Source organism: Amphiura filiformis, chromosome 3 (assembly GCF_039555335.1).
Source record: "Amphiura filiformis chromosome 3, Afil_fr2py, whole genome shotgun sequence".
Lineage (NCBI taxonomy): Eukaryota > Metazoa > Echinodermata > Ophiuroidea > Amphilepidida > Amphiuridae > Amphiura > Amphiura filiformis.
This window is the reverse complement of record NC_092630.1, coordinates 12,529,776-12,557,432: the sequence shown is the minus strand read 5'-3', so window position 1 is coordinate 12,557,432 and position 27,657 is coordinate 12,529,776. Positions and strand designations below refer to the sequence as shown.

The 27,657-nt window shown below is 39.5% G+C and overlaps 1 protein-coding gene across 1 annotated transcript; it reads right to left on the bottom strand.

Annotated features, from left to right (window-relative positions):
- Nucleotides 1-7,084: 7,084 nt before the first annotated feature.
- Nucleotides 7,085-26,667, bottom strand: LOC140147068 (gem-associated protein 2-like). The gene is given in 8 exon segments (XM_072168840.1): nt 7,085-9,513; nt 11,610-11,789; nt 13,955-14,188; nt 19,234-19,326; nt 19,328-19,384; nt 20,451-20,538; nt 20,979-21,159; nt 26,559-26,667. Coding segments are annotated over 7 exon segments (864 nt in total). The 5' UTR covers nt 21,095-21,159; nt 26,559-26,667; the 3' UTR covers nt 7,085-9,417.
- Nucleotides 26,668-27,657: the final 990 nt, after the last annotated feature.

The window sequence follows — 27,657 nt, the reverse complement described above, 5'->3', positions numbered from 1 at the left end:
AACACAACCAACCACCTCACCGACCTGCCATCATCGCTCTCCCATCTCCTAACCAACACCCCTTCACTCACACTTAATATGTCCCACTGCCTCATATCGCCCGTGTCGCAGGCAAAAAACCTCGCTACTACTCCCCACACGGCTTCCTACCCTCCATTTTCCATCTCAAAACAGGGCCAGTCACCCTATCTCGTAATTGCATGTCCCTTATGCTCTCCAAAGTAATCGATCCTCCTCTTACACCTCCTTCGCCACTACAGCCCCCCTCCCAGTCCTGATCTCCTCTCCGCACATTCCCCTTCGTCTTCCCTACTCCCTCCTTCTTCCTTAGCCTCCTATCACCGTGTACACCTCCTTCTCTACTTCTGCCCCCCTCCCAGTCCTGATCTCCTCTCCACACACTCCCCTTCGTCCTCCCAACTGCCTCCTTCTTCCTTAGCCTCCTATCACCTCCCTTGCTGCTCTGACTCTCTCCGACTACCTCAGTCGTGTCACTACTGACACTACTATCCCCCGCTACGGTCAACAGCCGAGACACACACTTTTGTCTCACATATACTCCTGCTGACACTGACCCCCCTCGGTCGTCTTTCTTCTGTCTGAGGTGCCCGTGCACTTTTGAATTCTACTTTCTTTGGGGCAGTATTCCGCAACATCACCTCAACGGCTTTCAGTGAGGTGTCTATCGAGTCCATTCTCGCTTCCATCTCTGCCACCTTACTATCTGTCTTCGCCTCCAGCCGGGACATACACTGCTCACCATACTCTAAATTACCGGCTCGCAAATCTTGTCCCTCGGCTATAGCCACCCGCTGCTGGGACCTAGCACTATTTGGCCTTGCATACACTCCTACCGACACGAACCTCCTGGCCCAACTTTCTCGCCATGAACACCATTCCTCACCCGTTCCTCCTCACTGTGGAGAAATGACTCCATGGCCTCTGCACTACTTATTGCCTCCCCAAAAGTTTTGGACCTCACCCGAAAGACCTCCTCTCTCAGCTCCACAGTCCCCAGCGCTCGCCCAAAATGCAGCTTGGCTATCTCCTCTCTCTTCTCCCGGCTCATTTCGGGGTATACTAACCCCACCAGCTTTAAAATGTCACGGGCCAAGGCAGCAATGGTCTCCCCTGGGAGCTGCTCTCTCTGGGATAATCTTTGAAAGTAACTCTCCGGGCACTCCCGGGGCCCAAATTCTTTCTGTAATAAAGCCACTAGATCTTTATAGGATATCTCTCTCGCATCTACATCATTGACACTTAAAACCGCTAGGGCATCACCCTTACAGCACGTAACCAATTGGTACTTGGCAGCCTCTTCTGTCCACTGGTTGTATTCCCTACATGCCTCAAAGTGTATGATAAAATCCTTCCACGGGGTCCCCCCACCAAATTCCAACGGACTCTTCTCATTTCTCGCCTCGACTAAAGGATCGCTAGACGAATCGTGATGAACCGCAGGAGAGCCTTGGTTCTCCTCCACCATCTTTGATCTCACCTCTATTTGCTCTTCCAATTCTCTCAGTCCCTGCTCTCTTTCCTTCAACTCCGCCTCCCATTTCTTTAAATTTTCCTGCCTCTCTCTGAACACTTGCTCACAAGTTTTCTTCTCAGTCTCAAACTTTGTGCGTCGCCTCTCGGCTTTAGTCGCTTCACTACTCAAACTGACAGCTTTCTGCTCCAGTACTCTGTCTCGTCTATCACACTCCACCCTCCGAGCACCAAGTTCCTCTACCTCTTTACTCTTCGCCTCCTCCCACATCTGCACTTCTCTTTCCCCTCCTCTCTCTCATGTCCACACCTCACCTCCCTATCGTGTATAGCTGCCATCCTCACTCTTAATTTCTCCTTATTCTCCTCCTTCTTAGCATCTATCTCCTGGCTCTCACTACTTTTAGACTTCTCCCATACTTCGACTTCCGCGACAAAAGCAGCTCGTCGCTCCTCCAATTTCATTACTTCCAGTTGCCTCTCAGCGTCCCACATCCTCTCTCTTTCCTCAATTTCCTCTCTTCGATCAGACAGAGTACTCATCTTACAGCTCAGCTCCCACTCCCGTCTATCATTTTGTATGTTGAGGGCGTACATATCCTTCTCCAAGGTCGCTCGACGCTCTTCCAATTCACTAATCTCTCTTTCCTTTTCTTCTTCCTCAGCTCTCTCGTCTGCCAGAAAGCTCTCCTTCTCACTGCTCTTACTTTCTTGCCACGTCTTCGTTTCTATATCAAGGGTAGCTCGCCGCCTCTGCAATTCAGCAACCTCACGTCCCCTCTCAACTGCCCATGCCCTCTCTCTTTCCTCAATCCCGGCCTTCCAGTCAGACAGGCTTATTTCCCAGGCCTCCACCTGCGAGTCAAAGGCAGCTCGTCGCTCCTCCAATTCACTAACTTCACGTCTCCTTTCACCTTCCCATGCCCTCTCTCTTTCTTCTAACTCTCTCCTCCGTTGCTGGTTATACCCCATCTGTTCGAACACCTCCTTTCTCTCCTCTACGTTCCTCTTCTCCCACAACTCCACCTCCATCCTATGCCCTCTCTTCATCGCATGATCAACGTCTCTAGTTCAACGTTGATTTTCGCCTCTGCCTCCTTTACGACATTAGCAAGTTCCAACTGGTAATCCACCTCACCGTTCATGTCATAATACCCAGAGTCTGGGTCATCATACACATTCTCCTCTCCAGCGCACAAGTGATCAATTCTATACTCCCCCTCCTTGGTGCTATCTCCCGGATCAATCTCAGAGTCACTGACGCCTCCCAGTAATCTCAACACCACAGACTGAGTATTATCAGCACTATTCTCCACATCCACAACGGGTATGTCCTCTGCATCCTCTGCCTCTCCTACTTTTCCCCAGTCTACGCTTTCCACCCCTGAGTCTCCAAAAAGGTATTCACCGCTGTCATGACTGTCTTCCCCATCACTGCGCTCCAAATACCGCTCACAGGTATCCTCTACTCTCGGTGGTAGCTCCTCACCTCTCTCATCCATGTCATCCTTATCTACCCTCTCCTCCTTACTCATATCCCCACGTTGGGCTCTATCATCAGCACACCTGCCTGTCATAATCTCGATGAACCAGTCTATTTCACCTGCTTCCACCATAACGGCCTCACACACCTCCTCCTGGCGATCACGCAACCTCCTATTCCTTCTCCTGCCTCTTCTCCCCATCCTGACTGCACTTTTAGGTCTGTTTATAATACTCAGATCCCACTTCTGACACCAATTTGTGGCGGGACGGCCGATTGCCGAGAGAGTGAATGTCTCAATGAGTGTTTTTAATGTAAACCTGATTAGCTCAGTAATGTTGAATGTGAAAGTCAGGTGGCCGGATTGACACCAGTTCCTTAATAGGAACACGAAAAGTTTTGCGTGAGACGTGGGTAAGTCGTGGGGGCAGAACCCCACTGTTAGAATATCTCTTACAAGCAGAAATGCATCCAAATAATATCACGTAGTAGTTTTCTTAGTTATCCACAACAATATTTTATTACTCCAAACTACAGCATACAAGACTTAGTCACACCCATCCTATACTTTAGCTTCCTACTCCCACACTACCCCTGCAGTACCACACAGCTAGCACCCCCTGACAGCAAGGATGAGAATCAATAGGAAAAATGTGTTAATACAATTTAACATGAAAGGCCTACAAAAGTCGAAGTTATTTTGGTACTAAATGAAAAATTGGGCATAGTAGCCCCGCTCAGCGCATGCTAATAGTAATGACACTTACGAACACATGCAAGCATGCATTGGTAAAGTATCATCATAAAATCTATATACACATAATAAAACAATATGATTCCAACAGCATGTGCACTAATCACGTACATAATAAAAATAAACATGACTCCCCAAATAAAATCCTCTCTTGTTTATACAATATAAAACTCACCAAAATGATATCCTCTCAAAAGCCACAATACTCCTCAGACTTAGCTCTTAGTTGACGTAACTCTAAGGAATACTACTCCATTTATTTGATACTCACTCAGGATTAACCCGGGTAACTCACAGGGCAGGCGTCAATCCCTACTTCTCCATAGTAGTCGATAATCCTCTCAGGATTAACCCCGGGTAACTCACAGGGCCGGTGTTAATCCCTACTCTCCATCTTAGTTGATAATCCACTCAGGATTAACCCCGGGTAACTCACAGGGCCGGCGTTAATCCCTACTCTCCATCTTAGTTGATAATCCACTCAGGATTAACCCGGGTAACTCACAGGGCTGGCGTTAATCCCTACTCTCCATCTTAGTTGATAATCCACTCAGGATTAACCCGGGTAACTCACAGGGCGGCGTTAATCCCTACTCTCCATCTTAGTTGATAATCCACTCAGGATTAACCCGGGTAACTCACAGGGCTGGCGTTAATCCCTACTCTCCATCTTAGTTGATAATCCACTCAGGATTAACCCGGGTAACTCACAGGGCGGCGTTAATCCCTTCTCTCCATCTTAGTTGATAATCCACTCAGGATTAACCCCGGGTAACTCACAGGGCCGGCGTTAATCCCTACTCTCCATCTTAGTTGATAATCCACTCAGGATTAACCCGGGTAACTCACAGGGGGCGGCGTTAATCCCTACTCTCCATCTTAGTTGATAATCCACTCAGGATTAACCCGGGTAACTCACAGGGCGGCGTTAATCCCTACTCTCCATCTTAGTTGATAATCCACTCAGGATTAACCCCGGGTAACTCACAGGGCCGGCGTTAATCCCTACTCTCCATCTTAGTTGATAATCCACTCAGGATTAACCCGGGTAACTCACAGGGCGGCGTTAATCCCTACTCTCCATCTTAGTTGATAATCCACTCAGGATTAACCCGGGTAACTCACAGGGCGGCGTTAATCCCTACTCTCCGTCTTAGTTGATAATCCACTCAGGATTAACCCGGGTAACTCACAGGGCGGCGTTAATCCCTACTCTCCATCTTAGTTGATAATCCATTCAGGATTAACCCGGGTAACTCACAGGGCGGCGTTAATCCCTACTCTCCATCTTAGTAGATAACTCCGCTCAGGCCTGTAGGCCTAAGTATATCCTACAAAAAGCAACCATATGCACAAGTCCGTTGGAATCAATAAAATAAATAATAAATACTGCCCATCACTTACCACGTAATTCCGTGATCGCTAAACCTTCACATAAAAAGATATATGAATATTTAAATACTTTTTCACACAACACATAGGCCTAAATAAGATTATAGGCCCTGTACATGACAATCTCATAATACAAACCTAACTATCCTAGCATTTGGGTGTGACTTGTACATAAATACTATGATCTAAATGTTAAAGCCTCTATGATTTGAAACAATTTGTAATTTCGTTACAAGACTACTTTTGGTTGAGGCCTATTGCATATTGGATAATAATCGTGAATAATGTCAAAGGTCAGGCAACATTGCAACACATAATAATTTGTGAAATGTGAGAAAGAGAGTGTGAATATTATTTTCCAAACGAAAATAATACACCGCGAAAATATAATGATCCTATTAATTATGCACAACATGCCACGTCTAAAATAATTAATTAAATCTAAGATCCGAAAATATAAAGCGGGAACCCCGTATTGATGCAATTAGCACATGTACATTGTATATGCACTCCCAGTAATGTACCCGTGCTGTACACGCACCTATGACCTCGAAGAAAGGTCATCCATCACCTTCGCACGTAAGCACCCACACAATGATGGAACCCATATTTAATTACAAATATAAAATAATACACAACACCAAACTAATTCAGCTCTTTCTCACTTCCCACTTTACCTAGAAAGCTGAATTGCACACCATAGTAAGGGCAAAGGTATGCTGTCTGGTTTAGGACCTACGATTATAAAATACTAAAATGAGAAATCATGATTTAAGAGGTGCATCTGAAACCATAAAGCGACAAGAAATTTGGATACAGGCGCTATGCATGCCGTATACACGTACGAAACGTGACATGACCAAATCACTCAACTCTCGCATGATTAAAATCATCCAAAACACGTTTTAAAATTGATTTCACGATCCCAAAACCACCTCTCCGCGTTCTATACACGATACCCTAACAATATTTGGCACGATTTACTTCCGAACCAATTTTAATACTCTAAAAATAATGAAATTAAAAATACGACAAAGAAAAGCTGTACATATTCACCTGACAGCAAGGATGAGAATGACATGCGGTCGCCAGGCGTCACTGGCGCGCTGATTGGCTGACGGAGATAAGTGATTGAACTGCACATGGGCAGAAGCGCGGGTGATAATTAATTGAACCGAATATCATGAGAGCGACCATAAATACTGGGTTTCATTTCTCCGTACCAGGAAATCCAATTTAAAGGAACACTCGCGATTTGGGTAGGAAAATGAAATGGGAATTACCTAAAAATAATATTATGTGTTGGCTTGATTTACCAATACCGTTTCAGCTGTAAAAACATATTATGAAAACTGGGACATCCCCCCATTCACATGTGACTGTATACACACACATAGGCTGCTCAACCAAATGTACAAAGCACATATGACATGAAACATTCAGATTAAGATTCTAGTTTTCTCACCTCCCAAGACTGACATCAGATGATTATTTGGCGTCAGTCTGTATGATCATTGACCTCATAGGCAATTTAATAATCACACAAAGAGGTACAGGGCAAGCTTCTTTCTTGCAAACTCTGCAGTTGCATCAGCAGATAGGCGAGGTCTTCTTATTCTTTGTTGACAAGGGGCATTCTTCATTGAACAGCTCTTTTCAGAGCCACCAAAAAACTTTTACATTAGCAGATAGACGAGGTCTGCCTGTTTACTGCTCACAAGGGACAGTCTTTGACAGTCTTTGCTCACATGGGGCAGTCTTCAGTGAATGGCTCTTTTCAGAGCCATCAGTGGACATGGGGCAGCTTACATGTCTCATACCTTGGTACTTTGACCTGAAGAAGTCAGAGCTACTCTAAACTGTCCGACAGCAAACCCGCTAAAACCTTACTAAGTCAACTTTGTTGCGAAACAAAAACAAAATTTCCACTTTTCATACATACAACCAAAACAGACAATGTGTCATATTTTGTGCATAATTTATTAAAATAGCTTTCCAAAACAAACTTGTGACATAACATCATTAAATACAAACACACATGAAAGGTTTAAAATAAAAGGTAAGTTGATATCAAACCTCTGACAGTTCAAGATCAGTAGTTCACAATGTTCCAGTTCTCAGAGACTCTCAGATTGTCTTAGAGCCTTTATCTTTTAGATCCCCTATTTTCCACAAAATCCTGCATACAATGCTGTTACTTGCAGAATGCAAACAACAACACACTTTCAATTTAAGTTTGCTGTGTGCATAGCAAACTTATCCGGATATACTCTATTTGCCCTCCATGAGCGGTACACAAACATGGCAGAGTCGGTACTCTTTGGTTCTACCTCATTGCATTGGGTGGTTACACTAGTTTGCCCTCCATGAGTGACATCCAAACAAGGCAGAGTCGGTTCTACCTCATTGGATTTTTTAAATTGTGCATATGGCCGCTGGTTGTCCTTTGACCTTATTGGCCTTGGCACCTGACTTGACACTTTCTATAAGAATTATTTTGACCAACCATGGTAATTATTCCATGGGGAAAAAAGATTTTTTTTTATATTTGTGCATACTGAACTCATTTGACGCATACTGAACTCATTTTGACCCTTGACCTCAACATCGAAATCCCCCAATCAATGATGATCATGCTACCAAGTTTGTTTTCACAAAAGTGAGCAAGTGGCCCCTTGGGCATTAAGAATCATTTAGTCTCGAAAATATATGAATGAACCCCAAATTCAAATCACGTACATGTCCTCCTTAAAAAGTGTACTGGGCAAGTTGTACCCTGACAAGGTGTCTAATCAAAATCCATTCGAAATCCACCCTCCTGCTTTGGAAGATTTAGCTTAAGTCTTCCACAGAGGGAATATGGGGTTCAAATAAGATTGACAGTTGGATAACTTCCATTTGAAATACTCCATTTGTGGAACCATATACAGGGGGAGTATAGGTTTCAAAATAATTGACCCTAGCCAATTCCACTTGAAAAACATACCCCTCTGTGGAAGACATATGGGTGGCAAAGTGCAGATGGAATCGCCCAAGAATGAATAGCCCATTGTAATTGTAACCTTATCCAAGATATCTACAAAAAATATATCACAAATGTGTTTAAAATCTCGACAAGTTTTAGTGCTGGTGGACATCCAATCTTGGCTAACAGCAATTCATTTAATAGTAAATTCTGACCTTTGTTAATCCCCACTCTAAAGAATTTCATTGTTTTATTTATCAAATTATTGCAATGACACTAATATGCAAAGATCTCTTAACCAATTGTAGCTTATCCTCAAAAGTTGCATGGTATAAAAACAAATTTGGTATACTTTCCAATCTTTTCAACTCTGAAATCTCAAAATGTCAAGTTTTGCCACATTCCTGTTGTTGTGGGAATGCAACAATTCACCCTTTGTTTGCACGGATCTGCCATCTTGCAACCAAAACGAGGTTCTCCCTGCAAATGCAAATAGTGCATTTTTAGTTCTTGCGCTTTCCTTCACAAGAAGGCTTTTGCAAAGCGTACAAGATAATTAAAGCACACGTTTGACAGGGGTACGCTCACACAACATGCACTTTGCAGGTAGATTTCATTTTGAGATGACCATGCAAAGGGTCAATATCAAGGGTTACTGCAAGAAAGCCATATGTGACATGATCAAGGGAATGAATCACATGTCGGCCCTGGTCAAAAATGAGTTTTACACAGGTTTCTAACGAGGACATTTAGAGCTTTTAGAAACTGAAAACCCCATGTTGATCGACCTTTCTTTCTGAAGTTACGCGTCAATTTATCAATCGCTGAAAACAAAATAAAACAAAAGAATTTTAACACTTTCTTTGCCAATATCTCAAAAATCAATATTAGCGAAATCCGACTCATTTCCCTTGATCGTGTCACATATTTGCAATAGCTGCCCTATAGACATTTGACCATTTCTGCATATCACCTGGCAGCTATTGTTGATGGGCCTTCTTACGATAACCCCTATTAGTGATGTGTTATACACTCAGTGAAGGGGTAATTAAGTGGGGTCTGGGTTGCCAGACCCACGATTTGGTAGCCCAATTGGGCGACTTTTGAAGATTTTGTCTGCGACTTTTGAAAATTTCTTGTCTCATAGAAAATAATGGTTAAGAAAAAAATGGTGTGACTTTTCAACATTGGCTCCTGCAACTTCCAGTAGTTTCCTGTCCAATAGAAAGCAATGGTTAAGAGAAAAAATTGAGTGACTTTTCGATTATTTGATTTGGACTGAAATCAAGTGGGGTTAAGTGGTAAGTTCAGTTAGTAGTAAGTTGTTAAGTGTCACCTCCTATTGCACAAGTCCGTCTGATCAAAATATCTGATGACTAAAGCTATGAGTAGATTCAGGCTTGATAAGCGTTCATCTTCAGCACTTTCCTGCAAGAAAGAAAGAACAAATAAATAAACAAAATAAATAAACAAACAAATACAAAAATACAAAAATGAATGTATGAATGACCACGAAATAGACAAACAAATTGAATAAAGAAAATGAAATAATAAATACAAACTTCACAAGCTTTCCAACAGTTTGAAATATAATAAACTTTCATATCATGAAAATATTAGTTTAGTTTATTTGTAATTTCATTACCATGGTTTTGGTATAAACTAATAAATTCCTCCTCAGGTGAAAATTTGATCATTCATAAGGCCTAAAAAGAGGTTTGATTGCTCTATTCCAACCGACTCTAAAAATAAAAAATATTCCAGTTGCTTTTTTTTCCAAAGTTAGTTTGATGGAGTTCTCAGCACTAAATATTGGTGAAATTTAGATCTTAAAAGGTGTAGACCCAATATATTCACCTATAGACATCAATGAATGCTGTATGCCATATTTCTTGAATGTACATTCTGTTAAAGTTACCTTGGTGTTACTGACCAAGACCAAGAACTGTTTGCTGAAAGTCTTACACAACAGCCTGTGCCTCCAAACAGACTACAATTACTAACTGTAAATGTTTCTCATTGACCAAATGGCCCATGGCAAGCTATAGATACCACAGAGGATACCACAGAGTATGTTGGGATCTTTAAAAAAAGATCGACCTATCGACTCAAATATATTTTGAGTTGAATTAGCAAACTGACCTTTTATTTTTTCAGCCTGATAAAAATGAATTTTTCTCAAATTAGGACATTAGAAATGTAAAAATATGCCTTATCAAAACAAAATTTGTGTAAAACATAAAAAATCACTGAATATCCCCTAAGAGCAGGCAAACCTGCAATTTGGTAACTCAATTATTAGGATACTTTGAACTAACATTCTATGACTTCACAATTTCTTGGCATGATAAGCCCTTCCACTGTCTGTTGCTCCAAAAACATGAATGTCTAAATTGTTTGATGGGAGTTCACACTATGAAATCCATTTTTGGCGATGTGCCTTGTTGCAGTTTCATGCTGCTACGCAGCACTTCATCAGACTAGAAATCTTGGTATTCTTTCCTGAAGTTGCTACCGTTAGCAGTGCTAGAAGCTGGTCAGAAATATTCGAGGAGAATGATGATATCAGATAAAGGTAGACCAACCGGAACAAAAGACAGATCAGAGGGGCAATTTGGATCAGACGACAAGGGGACAACACAGTGAATAGAGATGAAGGGAACTATTTCTTACTGAATGTTTTCGACCAGCTTCTAGCACCACCAACAGTTGCAACTTCAGGAAAGAAGAAGAGGCAGGTTGCCAAGCTGATGAAATGCGGTGTAGCAGTATGAAACTGTAAACAAGGTATATCACCAGAAATGGATTTGATAGTAAGAATTAATTTTAAAGTTAATGTTTTTTCAGCTCAAGCTCCGAAGCTGCTGATAAAAAGTCATGCCAAGAAACAGTTTCAATTGACAATCCAGATGAACCTAATACGACAATGTATATATATCGTACAATATTAAACAAAAAGGACTCAACATCCTCTAAATTAAACTTAATTCACCTTGTTAACTTTTGGGTGAATTTTAGTAGATTTGTGGCACTTTTCATGCATCTTGTGGCTGTAACATGTGAAATGGACTGAAGTCCACACTCCCACTGGAATTAGCACAAGTTTAATCAAATATATTTGAAACTCACACTCCCTCTGCGGAAGATGTTGTATGAAATTCAAAGAGTTGCCTAATGTGTTCACTCCATTTGAAATTCATACTCCCACAGTGGAAAACTTCTTTTAAGATTTAAAAATCTTCCACGGGGGAGTGTGGATTTCAAATGAAATAACACAATGGCTTGACCATACCGTAAATATTAAGCCTAATAGCGCTATGGGCTGCCATGACAAAACAATCTAAAAGTGCCCTCCCATTAAAATCCCACCAGCAAATAAGGGCACATACCCTTAATCCTTGTTAGGATTTTCAGATGAGGGAGCTCTCTATTTGTACACGAAACTTACCCTAAGGAAAAAGGGCCCATGCGCCATTAGGAAAACCTTTACGGTATTTGGTGACCGTGAATAAGCTTAAACTTACCAAAGCTGCTCTCTGTGCTGCACACAGTCTGGCTAATTCCCTAATCATTGATGCTGCATCAGGTAATAAGGGTTTCTCTAAAAGAGCCATCAATGCATAGAACCAGCATCCTTGTGATAGGCTAAATCCTACGTGCTGAAACCAACTCACATGGTACTCTAATACTTGATGCAAAGTGGCCTGAAAAACACAAATCAATGAAGTTGTCAAAACACAATTTACATGATTTGATTTGGCAAAAAGTTAGTGTTAGTTTTTATTATGTTTAGGATTAGGATGCAGGTTAGATTCTATGATTAGATTTTAGAATTAGTCTTGGGTTTTAGACTTATTCAAGAGATTATTGCTAAGAGTTAGAATTATGGTGGGGATTGCAAACACTAGTTGGCAAAGCACAATGGGATATTCAGTTGAAATCCATACACACTCAATGAAAGACATGACCGCAATCTCCCATACAGGAGGTGTAGATTTCAAATGGACTCACCCACTCTGGTAACCCTATTTGATATTCACACTCTCTGTGAGGAAGATTAAGGTAATGTCTCCCATACGGGTATGAATTACCACAATAAGATGATCGTCTTTTATCCGCAGTCAAGTTATACTTTTGTACTTTACAATACAAGTTGTAGCCCTCAAAGAGCCGTTAGTCTGTAGTTGAAAATAATCTGAGCCAGCACAAATTGGGATATCAGCTGAAAACCATACACCCCGACATGACCTTAATCTCCTAGCACACAGGAGTGTAGATTTCAAATGGAGTCACCCATTTAGGTAATCCCATTTGAAATTCACACCCATTGTGTGGAAGATTAAGGTCATATCTTCCATAGGGGGTGTGTAGATTTCAACTGGAATAGCCCATTTTGCTGGACAAAACACTTGCTGCCACTTTTCAAAGTTTTCCCTTACAAAACTCAGAGAGCTGATTCTGGCTGCAAAAATGTGTGGCACATGGTGGAAAAATTCTCAACCCTTCTTAAGGAACCGGGCCTTTGGAGCAAGTAATTTAAAAATGCAACACCTGTCCTAAAACAAAATCCTGAAGAGATCAATTGATAGTACATTATAAAGTCCAAATTTGGGTAAAATCAACAACTAAAAACCTCTGTATGTTTACCAATATAAATATTGATTCTTTGCCCTATTGCACTCTTTTTTTACTCGCCTGTATGTACCTAAACAACAAATCTCCTGTGTTAAGGTGGCTGTGTACTCTCAGACATGCATGTAGTAAAAGTGCAATAACTTTGTAATTATTCGCGCTAGACATATAAAAGTATACATTCTTATGAAGGCAAGACATCAATAAATCTTACTATAAATACAGATTTGGGGTAAAAACAACAATTCTGAAGAAAATCACAAAAAAGTGAGTTTTTGGCAATATTTGTTAGGTACATCATAACAAAAAAACACTCTTTCCAAAATATTTTATTTTGTTTTTAGCTCAATCTTGAGGCTCCATTCCAAAAACGTTTTTTTTATTTTTTTGATATTGGCCTTATTTTTTGAGATATTGACCATATAAGGCATCAAATTGAACTTTTTAAAATTCACAAACGCCTATTTGCACAAAATGATGCCTAAAATCGGAAATAGGCCAAAATATAAAAAATGAGAAAACCGTTTCTTGAGTCGATCATGCTTTTTACGATGATCATATTTGCTTACCTATAGATGCTGTATTTATTGAGTTATCGTGTACCTAAATCGTCATTTTACCGAGAAAATGAACATTGAAATAATGGCCGTTGAAGTTTAAAGTGGTCACATTTTGCCCTTTCATCGAATCTCACAGGAGAATGCGGCAGTTTTCGTTTTTCTACCTTATATTACGTGAACATCGGGTAAATCCACATCCCGTTGAGAAGTTTGAGCGAAATCCATTCATAACTTGATATTCAAATCGAGGGAAAGAACTTGAAAAAACCCACATTTTATCAGCTAAAACGGAGCCATTTGACCACTTGAAATTAGTGTTTCCAAAGGATGCGCCACGCATGCAGATAAGCGTCGGCGTATGCGTAAGCGTATCTGTGCGTTAACAAATTGCGCGACATTTAACGCGATGCGTTGTTCTTGCGCGTGTACCTCGCTGATACAACAAAGATTTTCTCTCTTTTAAAATTGCAAACACGAATGAAATAGTGAAATAAAATCCATAAAATAGCGCAGTTGGAGTTTATAAATCTGGATTTTCTTTCCTTGTATTTATAAAAAACATAACAAAGTAACAAATATCAAAAAAGCTCAATTTTGCGAAAGAAACAACGTCTTGAGTACACAGCCACGTTAATAAGATGCTAATATCTTTCTTTGTAGCTGCTCAAAAATCATACCTGACTTATATATGCCACAATACTGAGTAGTGGAGGAACTCCGTTTGTTCTAAGTACAACTGATTGTTGCGCTTGACCGTCCATCTCGCCGTCATTACTAGATGGCGCTTTCTTGTCTGTCTCGCCATCATTGCTGGATGTACTGTAGGATTGTCCTCTCCTTGCCTTTAATCGATGCAAGAAATCTTCTCCAAAACAAAAGCGACACCACTGGTCTTCATTGGCATCATCTGGCTATAAGAGAGGAGATACATGTAACACACCTACATATTTTAGGGATACACCCAATATCTCAGAAAACACTCAACTATTTTGGGAGTATGCACTTAATGTTTCAAAAATACACTCAAATGTCTTAGGAATACACAAATGTCCCAGAAATGCCCCAACAAATCTGAGAATTCAGGAATGCTCCCAAATGTCTTTGAAAAACACCCAAGCATTTTAGGAATACTCCGAGAATAAAGGAATTGTTTTTAGCTGCTGTCGTGCATCTATCATCTCATATATCACACAACATCATTATTTTAAGTAATACAACACTTGAGTTGTTCTATGCCCAAAATGATTTCACCCGCGTTATATAAGATGATAGATATTCTGGGCTATTCAAGTTGAAATCCATACACCCCTATATATGGAAGACATGACCTTAATCTCCCACACAGAGGATGTAGATATCAACTGGCACTCCCTGTGTAGGAGATTAAGGTCATGTCTTCCATAGTAAGACATAAATACAGCTGTTATCCTCATACAATACAGGACTGGAACGACCTCCCTTCAAATATCCTCAACATAACCAGCACTGAAAGCTTCAAAGCAGCTATTTACGATCACATGATGAAGTATCCCATTTTCTTTCTTTTTTGTATGTGTTTTGTTCATCCAAATCCATCATTCCTATCTCAATTAGATATTGCTTTTTGCAATGTTATTGAGTATTTTGTAGACGTAGATAGATAGTATATAAAGGAGTGTATGGATTTCAACTGTTATAGCCTAAGTTGTAATATGGCAACAAAATTAAGCTGTCACACCCAAGTTGTCACATTCTACTAATGTCATAATATGATTGTGATATGATCTGAATTGACAGCAAACAAAAGTATTGTGCGACTGGATCTTTGACTAGCTGTTATGGTAAATTATGACCTATAAATCATATGGCATTGCAGACTGACTGAAATTGATTGTAAAATACTTCAGATGTAAATAGAAGTCTACCATTGTACCGACTATCAAATGTCTCTCCCACACACTTTCATGTTGTTTTCTGTTTGATTTTTCTTTTAATAAAATCGACAATAGGTCTCATCATTGCTAATCAATTTTGAACTGTGCATGCTTAATGTGCTATTTGCATACTTAAATCTAGGAAATTGTTTTAGGGCGGTGTGTTGGAATCCATATGAATGAGAGTGTAGGCAAAGGTAGAGGCCCATTATGAATCAAGGCCTTAAGGTTATACTAGTCGGGATTATGCACTTTCAGTTTCTCACGCGTTTGAACGGGAATTGGATTGCGTACTTTTTCGATGTCTAGTGAGCAAATTTCTTCAATATTTTGAGAAAATGATGTCAAATTTTCTATTCTATATTGTTTGGTAATAATGTCTTTTGCCAATAGTATGTTTAAAGTTGTAATTTTGTGTTTTTGATCATAAAGATCGGATATTTTCGCTTCGATTCAATTCTGAACCCTTCATAAGGGTGCCGATTTCGCAGAACTTTGACGATAATTTTGCCTTTTGGACACTAAAATGCATTCGATCCTTAATTTTGTTTCAACCGAGTCTTAAATTAGCAAGCACAATAAGGTTGGTACCACTTTTATATACATTGATAAAATTTTAAAGATTTTTTTCAAGTTTCTAACGGCGCAAATCGTTAAGTGTGTATTTCCCATTGACATCCAAAATGGGAAATACGAGTCTGATGGACATAGGAACGGCGTCCATGAGACTCAGCGAGTCTAGGTTATACAGGATTTTGACATTTTGTGTAGGCAAATTGGCTGCACGTAGCCACCTAAAATATTTTGTTTTTCAAAAAATAAACATGGCAGGCCTAAAAATCATACTTCATCTTAAAGTTGACACTCTAATGATTATTATTGTAATACTTTTAACATCATAGCTCATACACAAATGTACTTTGTAAGTGTTTCAATTTGTGTTCAATTTCATGAGCATGAGGTTTTTTTGGGAAAGAGGCCAGGAAAATATGGGGAGAGGGTCCGATTTCATTGCGATTTAGCATATGTGTTACAAACAAACCAATGAAATAATGTACCTATTTATTCTTTCGATAGGTCCTCCTGATTTAAAACAGTAAGCTTACATGTTCACAGAATGTCAATGAAAATGATGGGGTAAATGTCGTCTTTTTTGCAACAACAATATTAATTTAGTGTGCCAATATATTGACACAATTATTCCCTACATTATTTCTTTGAAGTATCAGCTAACACATGCATATCAAAATTTTATGAATCAGCTACGGGAAACATTAAAAATAATTTATTTCATCTCAGCATATCAGGCCAAATGGTCCAAAATGGAGTTCTGAGATATCCACACAGTTAGTTTCAAGTACTCACATTTTCTGCTATTTCACAGTATCAATTCACAATCCCATAATATTCCAGGTGCAGTGCTCCTGTATTACTACTGATAATCCTTACTGCATGGGAAGTATCAATTGATTTTCACAAAACTTGCAGAAATTGACAAATTTCTGCCAAAACTTCCACACTATCAATATCATGTTCAAACCATGTGCTAACTTGTTTACAATGCTAGTTAATGTTGCCAGGGCCAAGGTGATAGTACTTATTTTATTGATTTTGTCTAGTATAGTGCTGGTTGAATACTCATGCTCCACTGTGCATATGCTTCAGTGATTTTAGCAATCAAATGAAAATGATAGGGTTGCCAGTTCATGCGCTGGAATAATAATCACTATAAGGGGCACATCACTAAATAAATGTCCCATTGAAATACATGTGAAAATACAATAAAGTAACTAGGTGCATAATAATTATGAGTCCTGGGGGAGGGTAGAATGGGGGAGGGTAGAATGGGGGAGGGGGAGCAGTTTTTGGCAAACATTTACAGTGCATCTTTATAAGGCTTAGGAAACACTACAGAAACATTCAAATCTGCATCATAATATCTAGGCCATTTAAAGTTTCCACATTGGCAAAGTTAGGCTGGCGAGAGCAGGGCCAGGGAGGATGACAGGAAATGTTGGCATACCTTTTAAAATCTAACCCACGGGCCCCCATGTATATTTGGGATTCCCCTTCCAAAGAAAATGATAGCCCTCACACCTTCTCTTTCTTCCATGAGTTACACCAAATGCGGAAGGATTTAGTGTAGTGTCCCCTTAAAACAAGAACTGTCTTTAAAAAGAATTAGTGCTGTGGGATATCTAGAGCAAATATTGATACACAAAAATAATTTCAAAAATACTTTGTTGATACAATTTTTTCAATCTACATCTCTGAGATGTTTAATATATACATATACTTCATAAATAAAAATTAAAAAACAAAAGACAAGTTGAGTGGAATTTTCACATTCCGTAACCTTAATAGCTCCACCTTTGCATAGATTCAGGAGCTGATTCGGTCTTTGGGGCAAATTTAGTTCACAAACCCGAGACACTCAGGGGGAATCAACTCTCACATTGCATAATGATATAGCAAGATCAAACCTGGCTACACTGTCACAGTGCAATTCACTTAAATGGAAGGTTTCATTTCAAACTCTAATGGTGACCCAAAGGTCAAATTGCTAGAATTTACATTAAACACACTTGAACAGACACAATGCAACTTTGCAGGCAGTAGCTTAATCAGCACCAATATTGCAACATTGAAACAAACAACTATACAAACATCCGACCCACCCCATCCCCCGTAGGCAATGAGGATAAAGTGCCTTGCAAATCAAACATCCGACCCACCCCATCCCCCGTAGGCAATGAGAATAAAGTGCCTTGCAAGTTAAACATCCGACCCACCCCATCCCCCGTAGGCAATGAGAATAAAGTGCCTTGCAAGTTAAACATCTGACCCCACCCCATCCCCCGTAGGCAATGTGAATAAAGTGCCTTGTAAGTTGTTGTTTGTCTTCCCAGACAACACTCACACAGGTATTGAGGCAATCTTGCCTTGGATTAATTATTATTCTGTTTGCACACTATGTTAAACCAGAACTATAAAGATAACATTAGTAATATTATTATTAACTAGATTTCGCGGTTCTCGGGTCGGGCAGTTCTTGTAATAGGTCTATCTCTAATTCCCAACACCCGTTACCAATATACCTGCCCTGACCTTTTTAACTACCATGACTACAATGATATAGGCCTAGCGCCTAGGCCTACGTCTTCCAAGGAGGATCCCAAAAATACCCGAAATTAGTAAACGCAATAACGCCTATATAACGGGTTATAATGCCTTACCATAACTGATGATTTTAATGTTAACCATTCTGGATGACCCCGGAAATAGTCATGTTCTACTGAAATAGGCCTATGCACGCGTTCCGTATTGAAATATGTGTTTAAAATAGGCCTATTGGTCCGATGAGATGCACCTGTTAGTGTTAGTCACACTGTAATGCGCGCACTGTACTCCGCGCCCATTGATACTCGCGATAGCACACCGCGAGCACGCGATAGTGCACAGCGCGAACGGGAACCACGCGCACGCGATAGCGCGCGGACAGAGGTACGGACGGACGGACGGACACGCCATAATTAGTATTATGATATACATAATGTAGACTCGAATTAGGGCTACTGTACATGTACATGTCAATATCTAAACATGATACAAGTATGATGTATGTACATGACAAGGCAGTATACTTCCCACTTCAGGTCTTTGTGTTAATAACTCCACTGCCAAATGAACAAAATGGTTAACTAATTTAGCTTAATTTCTAGGAATGCAGACATTTGGGAAGTGGGCCACCTTCTGCCTCATAATGAAGCTTCAAATTCAAGATCAAAGCAGTCGCAATGGGCTATTCCAGTTGAAATCCATACAACCCCTATGGTAGATATGACCTTAATCTCCCACACAGGGAGTGTAGATTTCAAATGGGGTGACCCATTCATGTTACCCAATTTGAAATTCACACTATGTGTGTGGAAGATTAAGGTCATGTTTTCCATAGAATGTGTATGAATTTGGTATGGAATAACCCAATTCAGTGCAGATCTAGAACTATTATTAAGTCTTTCATGCCTTATGAGGATGCTTACCAGAGTTGGTTTGGTTTGGGTAGCTTGATTAATGAGTTTGGTCTTATGACGTCCCAATCTTTGTCTCAACTCAGAGAATTCAGATGCCTGTTTCCCTCTGCCAACTTAATGTTGGTTCATAACCACTTGGAGCAGGAAGAAAGCCATTTGACTAGATGAGATATATAAAGAATGTTTGGAAAATGTAGTCACAAATGGTATTGTATGGGCCTATCACCATGAACCCGTATGGTTTCTCAGAACTAATTGCTGCCCCTCCAGCTCAAAATACAAGGACAAAATTACCTGTTGCAAAAAAGTTGCAATGTGCATTTTCCCTTTGCCTGGTTTTAGGCCACATTCGTCCTCATTTTTGGTCATTTTCCCGGGTCATTTTAGAATTAAACTCTAGCATTTTTTCCTGTTCTTGTCCCAGTAAATTCACTGAGCAATTTTACACCTTTCCCACATCAGTAGCATTGATACCCCCCTGACTGAAAGTACTTGAAAATGAGTCTAAAGTCTCTGTATATCTGCAAGAAGATTACCGCAAAATTCCAGTAAAAATATCAACCTATTCAAAATGGTTCATTTACACATTGACCAATACGTAGATCCTGGATTTGTCCATCAGACGTCAATGTATACCGAAATTCCTTCCCACAATACAATATTGCATAACAAAGGAGATGGATTAACCTCTGGATCTATTGTTATGCAATACACCTGTTAACTTGTGGGAAGGAATTTTGGTACAAGTTGACTTCCGGTAGAGAAACCCAAGACAGGTCAGTGCAAAATAATTTCATTTCTAGGAACTTGGAACTGCTGTTTGGAATATTTTCTGCAAGTACAGAGTACAAGCCTTAGCAGGTGGGGTGGTGGGCCCCTGTAGTCCAGGGGCAAAACCACTGTAGGAGTCCAGAGGGCAGCATGAATGATGCTTTTCATGGGCAAAAATCAGCATCAGTTATTTGCATTTTTAGCTCCTGTATTTGCTTATTTTCAACAGACTTACAGTTTAAGAGTGATGGTGTTCCCAGAAAATTTTCAGAGCAGTCTGCAACTCTGCAAAAATTTTTTTCTAGGAACCACGATACCAGGATACTATGGATTTTGTAGCCATGAAACTGGATCTTTGTATTTGTGGAGCAGTTAAGGTTTAACTATTTTGTACAGAAAATCTCCCATTGGGCATTAGCTTCAAGCCTGAAAAAAAAAACACCCAGAGTACTCACATCTGATACAGTGACTGTTTGCTTGCTCCTGAACACATCTCGATTGATTTTGGCAACAACTACATCTGGGCTTCGGTTTGCCTCTTGTCTGTTCAAAAAAATAAATAAATACATAGGCATATAAACTAGCTCCATGCACTAGAAGATTTACCAGAGTATAAATATTACTTTTTCTCACTAATAGTATATTGAAAATTCATAAACTGCATAATGTGAAAATTTTTGTACTACATTTATTTTTGCTTTTTGTGTTCCTTCCACACCTTGGGGGTGAGAGTAGGAGGACCAGAGGTGGTGCAGCAGCTCCCTGGGGATGAGAGTAGGAGGACCAGAGGTGGTGCAGCAGCTGCATTGGGGCGTTATTGATGAAACCTTCCACACGGAAGATGAAAACAACAAAATCTGATTATTTCATTTAATTATATCAGTCCTGACGAACTTATTAAAAGAATAACAAACCAAGTTTATAAGCATAAAGTTTAAAAGAACTGTAACAGGTCTGATGAACATGTTATGATAAGTACTTACCTGACTCTTTTCAAATATTCCTGAGCACTTGTTGGGGGTTTTGTTGAATCAAACAAGTGGTCATCATCACCTTTGTTGTCTTCTACTGGAAAAGCTTGCTTCAGCAGATCATTCATTGTAAGGTTCCTTCAGCCTGGCTATGATTTTGATTTGTTTTCTAGAACATGTAGAAACCTGGAGTCTAAGAAAAATACAAGTTACACAACACCTTAAAGCAATAATGTGTGATTTGCATAAAGAATAGATTCCTATTTAAATGTTAGTTTTCACTGATAGCTACTGATTACATTAGCTTACATTTGTCAAATTTCAATATTTCAGCCATTTTTCTACATTTTAGCTACAATACAAATTCTGTATTTTAATCCCAGGGGGCCACTCAAGTATGATAGTGTACACATGTGTGACAAATTTTCTTTAAATACCCATTACATGTATAAACGAGTTTTACCCTACCAGCTAATTTAGGGCCTTCATAAGGTAATTGAATAAAATTTACCCCTAATGAGCTTTTTGGCTAGTAAAGATGAAAAAATGTACCGTACCCTTTTTGGACTCGTAAATTACCAAAAAATTTGAAAAGGTACCCTAAATTACCAGTGGGCTATATCGAAGCCAAAATGACTTTTTTGGTTATTTTTGTTTGTAAACAGGTTTTTTTTGTTCTATATAATCTATCTCAACATGAAATGACAAAATTTTTTGCTTGGTGTCCGAGAAAAAAGTGTGCAGTGCCCTCTTGTGTCACCATACCTTATCATTGTGGAGGGAGTGGATTTGAGTACAAAATCCTTCAAAGTAGTCCTTTTCTAGCATGTTGCTCTGATTTTGGTGTCTAAAACTGTAAAATCAAACTAAATATCACCCATGTATAGCCCACTGCTACATAAGTTGTTCAGTTTCAGAAAATCTATGTTTTTTAGAACTAGGCCTAATGCATCACTTGTTTTTTGGTCATGCATGCGTACAGACCAGTTATGTGAGTGCCCCGGATTTTAACATCAAAATATTAAATGATATATGACCTACAGATATTTATTGCAAGCCGTTTTCTTGCGTATTGAAGCACAAAATCAGCCAAATCAGGCTAAGCAGAGACGTGAGTTGGCACGGTTCAGTTGTTCACAGATCACAATCATCATGTAGGTATGCCAGGTGAATTCAAATTTGCCATCAAACTGCATCATTTTATATATCAAATTAAAGCCCTTGAGTAAAGAAAGCCAAAAGTGAAAACCTTTTTGCATCTTGTCAAAGATTGACTTTCATCAAAAAGATTCAGCTAGCAAAATTCCCCATAAAAGCATTTCGGTGGTGTTTCTAGATCTTAGTCTCATGTTGATAGCAGCTTAAAATGGAACTGCTCTCAAAATCCTCTAAAATTCCATGTGCGAGTGACTTATCACCATAAAAAATCATATATTTTGGTTAAGTGAAGTATAGACAACATATTTTAGGTATCCCAGGCAAACCTTAGTTAACACATAAATTGCTAGTCAGCGAAATTCGCCGAGACCGGGCCCAAACACAATGCATATTTACATAGAAATTTGAATTTTTTTCGAGAACAGGTCGGTGAAGGAAACCTACATAAATATGTTTTCTATACTTCACTTGACCCAAATATATGATTTTTTATGGTGATAATCAAGTCGCACATGGAATTTTAGAGGATTTTGATAGCAGTTCCATTAAAAAAGCTGCTATCGCCATGCCACTAACCTCTAGAAACACCCCTAAATGCCGTTATGGGGAAGCCTGCTAGCAGAATCTTTTTGATGAAAGTCAATCTGTGACAAGATGTAACTTTGTTACGGAAAGTGCTATGACAAAAAATATTTTCAGTTTTGGCTTTCTTTACTCAAGGGCTTTAATTTGATATGTAAAATGATGCAGTTTCAGAATATGTATACTTTGCCTATAGTAGCATGTACAGGTACTGAAATAATTAATTATAAACAATGGCAAATTTGAATTCACCTAGCATACCTACATATTTATGTAGGTTTCCTTGACCGGCCAGTTCTTTTATATTTCTATGACTGTGTAAATATATGTATTGTGTTCTAGGCGAATTTGGCTGACTAGCAAATGTTCAACCATAACATCCTTTTTCAGCGAATGCATCAAGAACTTGGTATCAGTGGCACAGCCCTTCAGTGGATGAAATCATATTTCAGCGGACGAACCACCAGTGTACATGTATACATGTGTAAATGGTTGCCAATCAGCGAAGTGTGCCCTCGACTACGGTCTGCCTTTGGGGTCAATTGTTGGTCCCATATCTTTCAGCATCTACACCATCCCAATTGGAAGAATCATACGCGAACACCGCCTTTCTTACCATCTTTATGCAGATGACGTGCAACTGTATACCAACTTTGACCCGGCATGTCAGTCGTCCATTGATCGTGCACTCTCCTCTCTTACATCATGCATGTGTTAATTAAGGTTTGCCTGGCATACCTACATCATGATCATGATGCATGCATGACATTGATAAGCCCTTTCGCAATTTTGGAAAATTGCAACTGCGCATGCTCAGACATCGTCACACAGTTCTTCAACGAGAGATAAACACGAGGAGGCTGCAGTGCAGTGCGTTTCCAATGCGGTGCACTGTGCCGTTTGCATAAAAACATCTTGTACTGGGATTTTGCCGATTATTTTGTCTTTATTTCTTCATGATACATTGTATTTGATTAAATATATTGTTATCATGAAGAAATAACGACAAAATAATTGGCAAAATCCCAGTACAAGATGTTTTTATGCAAACGGCACAGTTCACCGCATTGGAAATGTACAGTAGCCTCATCGTGTTTATCTCCAATTTTATCGGCAAATATTACCCATGATGCACCATGATCTGAAATTGCGAAAGGGCTTATTGACATGAATCATGATATGACAATTATAGTCCAGGGTTGCCAAACCCGCGATTTCGGCGCCCAATTGGGCGATTTTCAACTTCCGTCCCGCGACAAAGAAAGTGCTCCCGCGATTTCGCGACATTTGGGCTACTTTGAAAATCTCACCCATGAAATGTATTAAATGTTGGGCGATTTGTGACAAAGCCGACTTCAAAACTTTTTGATCATGATTGCCAATTCTTTCCGATGGTCATTCAACAAACGCACCAAACAACTAATTCAATAAACAAAAGTTACAAAACACTCTGTGGTCAGTGTGCTTCCCATGACAATGTGACGCTTAGGGAGGGGGGCTGGTTAATCGCATCACATGTTGTTGCTAAAGACCACTTGAGCTGGAGGATTATCCTTAGAATATTCCCATCTAAATACTCACAAGTGGTTTAAGACAAATTTCGACTTAAGTAGCTTCTTAGTGTCATATCAGCGGGGTGCCAAGTTCAGTCTACTTCAACATAAGTTTTTGGTGTTTTTTTTCGTTGGCGGCAGTTCTTTTGAAATAAAAATGTTTAAACACCTACCGCACATTTTCTTTTAAAACGGCATGATGATAAAAAAAAAACGGCCGTTTTGAATTTGATTAAAAATAGTACATGCACATGTTGTTATCACTCAGCTGAAGGCAAATATTTGTAGGCCTATCCCCATTGCAATGAATGGCATGTCTATTAATTAATTTGTTTGTTTTCCTGGCATTTTTTTAAATATTTTTTGTTTGTTTGTTTGTAATTTGTTTCAGTATTTCCCAAAAATTAAAAAGATAGTGCAGAACCCCGTCAAAAGTCAACATTTTATTTTCCTTGCAGTTAATTTTTTTCTTACATTTTTGAAAATGTTTGTTAGTTTTTCATTATTTCAATTTGCAGTTTAAACATTTTTTTCTTTCAATATTGTTAGTTTATATATTTCCACAAAAATTCACAAATAAATTTTCCTTACAGTAGGCCTAGGCCTATAACAAAAAATCAGTTTTGGTTAGTTTTTTCAGCATTAAAAAATAGAAAGAAGGGGTGTAGAACCCCTGAGCCGTTTTTAATTTTTTCTTTTTTTTTTTTATAACTTTTTTCATTTTTTGTTAGTTTTTTACTGAGACTAGTCTCAGGTTTTTTATAATTTATTTCAGCTTTTCCCAAAAATTCCCAAATAAAGGGGGTATAGAACCCCCTCAAATTGACTTTTAAATGTTTCTTCAACTTTTTTTTAATTTAATTTTTTTCCAGTTTTTTTTCAGTTTTTGTAGTTTTTTAGAATTTATTTCAGCATTTTCCAAAAAATTCAAAATAAAACGGGGGTGTAGAACCCCACTTAAATCGACTTTAAAATTTTGGGCGATTTTTTTGGCTATTTGGGCGACATTTCATGGCAAATGCCCGCGACTTGGGCTAAAAAGTTTTGGCAACCCTGTTATAGTCTAATAGAATCAATGACGTAGAAAAACATAGATCGCTGAGCTCGAACTGGTACGTTGCCGTTTCATTGACAATCACACACTGAATACGCCATTATGAAATGAAGGGACCTAACAAAATCAGCATCAAATGCAACTAAAATGTGAACTGAATTTACTCTAGCATGTATGGGTTAATAAAATTAAATAAATCACTTGTTTTAGCATGTTCAACTTTACTGTGTACCATTTTTTATCAAAAAATCGCTGAATAATAAAGGCAGGCACGCTCCTAAATCTAGTTCATTCGCCCGTTGCCATGCGGACGCTAAACAACTCTACCACCATGACCACTGAAGGCGAAATTTCGTAAAGTGGTAGAGTTGTTTAGCGTGGCAACACTGGTGATATACCAGATTCAGGCTTGCTTGCCTTTATAATTCAGCAATTTTTTGATAAAAACAATGGTATACTGGGAAATTTAATGCATTTTAATACATGATTTGTTCAACTTTGTGTATTTATACAGCACCCAAACCCCCGGGCCCAAACCGGGACCCAAACCTGCTTCACAGATTCGGCGAGCAGGGCACTCTATCCTTTCTACCTCATTGAATAGAATAGATTTCGCCGGTGGTCATGCATGGTCACGTCATGGTGTAGGTATGCTAGGTGAATTCAAATTTGCCATCAAATTGCATCATATATCAAATTAAAGCCCTTGAGTAAACTAAGCCAAAACTGGAAACCTTTTTTTCATAGCACTTTCCGTAGCAAAGTTACATCTTGTCAAAGATTGACTTTTATCAAAAAGATTCAGCTAGCAAAATTCCCCAAAACGGCATTTCGGGGTGTTTCTAGATCTTAGTCTCATGGCGATAGCAGCTTTTTTAATGGAACTGCTATCAAAATCCTCTAAAATTCCATGTGCGACTTGATTATCACCATAAAAATCATATATTTGGGTCAAGTGAAGTATAGAAAACAAATGTAGGTTTCCTTCACCGACCTATTCTCGAAAAAAATTCAAATTTCTATGTAAATATGCATTGTGTTGGGGCCCCGGTCTCGGCGAATTCGCTGACTAGTAAATGTGTTAACTAAGGTTTGCCTAGGCTAGCCCTGTCCTAGCCTAGGTTACCTACATGGTGGTTCCGATCTAAGGCTAAGCTCTATATTCTTGTCTCAGTAATAAACGGCCCTAAAACGAAGGATTAGTAAGTGCAGGTATCCCAGCCCAAGACAGATGCAGATATTTACCATTTACCAAGCAGCTCCACGTCGAACATTAACTCCAGTACCGGTAAGCTTAATAACACCACCAACACACACGACAGGGCGCTGCCATTAAAATAATCACCTGGTCAAAAATTCCTGTCAATTCTGGCAGCACCGCGCTATGGCAAGCCGGATGCTCAATAATTCGAAAAACTCTGTATTATGTGTTTTTCGGCAATGTTTGTCGAGATTTGTAAAAAAAACATTAAAAAGGGTGTTTTTCAAATCGAAACTCAGTTTTTAAGTTTATTGGAGATAAATAAAACAAATACAATTTTTCCCAAAAGTTTATCGACAAACGTATACTTACATCTTATTTCACTACGGTGACGTCGTATAGGCTTTAACGTAAGAAGTGCAAGTGAAAAGTGGCCTCTTTGGCTCGGGGGGCACTTAACACAAATGACCATACGGGTATGCTTCCCGGAAAGACCCCCGTTTTTGGATTTCGCGGCTCCGAAAGACCCATCTTTGACCAACTTGATCCGAAAGCCCGTTTGCTCTAAAAGACCACTGAAAAAATTGCTCATTCCTCATAGGCCTATTTCTATTTTTTTTCAGGCGATTTTTAACTAAAAAGCCAAGAAAAACCCTTGATTTTGACTATTCTCAGAGTCCATAAGTCCCCATTTTACTTGTTCACAGCCGTTCGCAGCTCCAAAAGACCCCCTCACCGGTAGGCCTACGCAGTTAGCTCCCAAAAGACCCACCACATCAACTTCCGGGGGAACATAGGTACCTACCTACCATTTTGTTGAGTGTGCCCCCGGGTCTTTGGCAATCATAGAAAATACTGTTGTGACATGATGCTTACATCAACGTCACTCATAGGGCGCAGTCCAATTTCATGAATTTGCTTAATTGGCTTAGGAACAGGGGCGGGGCTGACGACATACACCGTGACAACATTTTGGTGACTCGTATCCTCAGGGGTGCCCAAGCGGGCTTTCCTCTTGTTGTCAAGAAATTGTGCGAAAAATAGGTCTAAAACACCCATTTTCCACGGCGGTATCTTGTCATATTTTAGTCTGGAATTATTGGGGGGGGGGGCTGAGCCACATACCAAAATTATTGAGGGGCG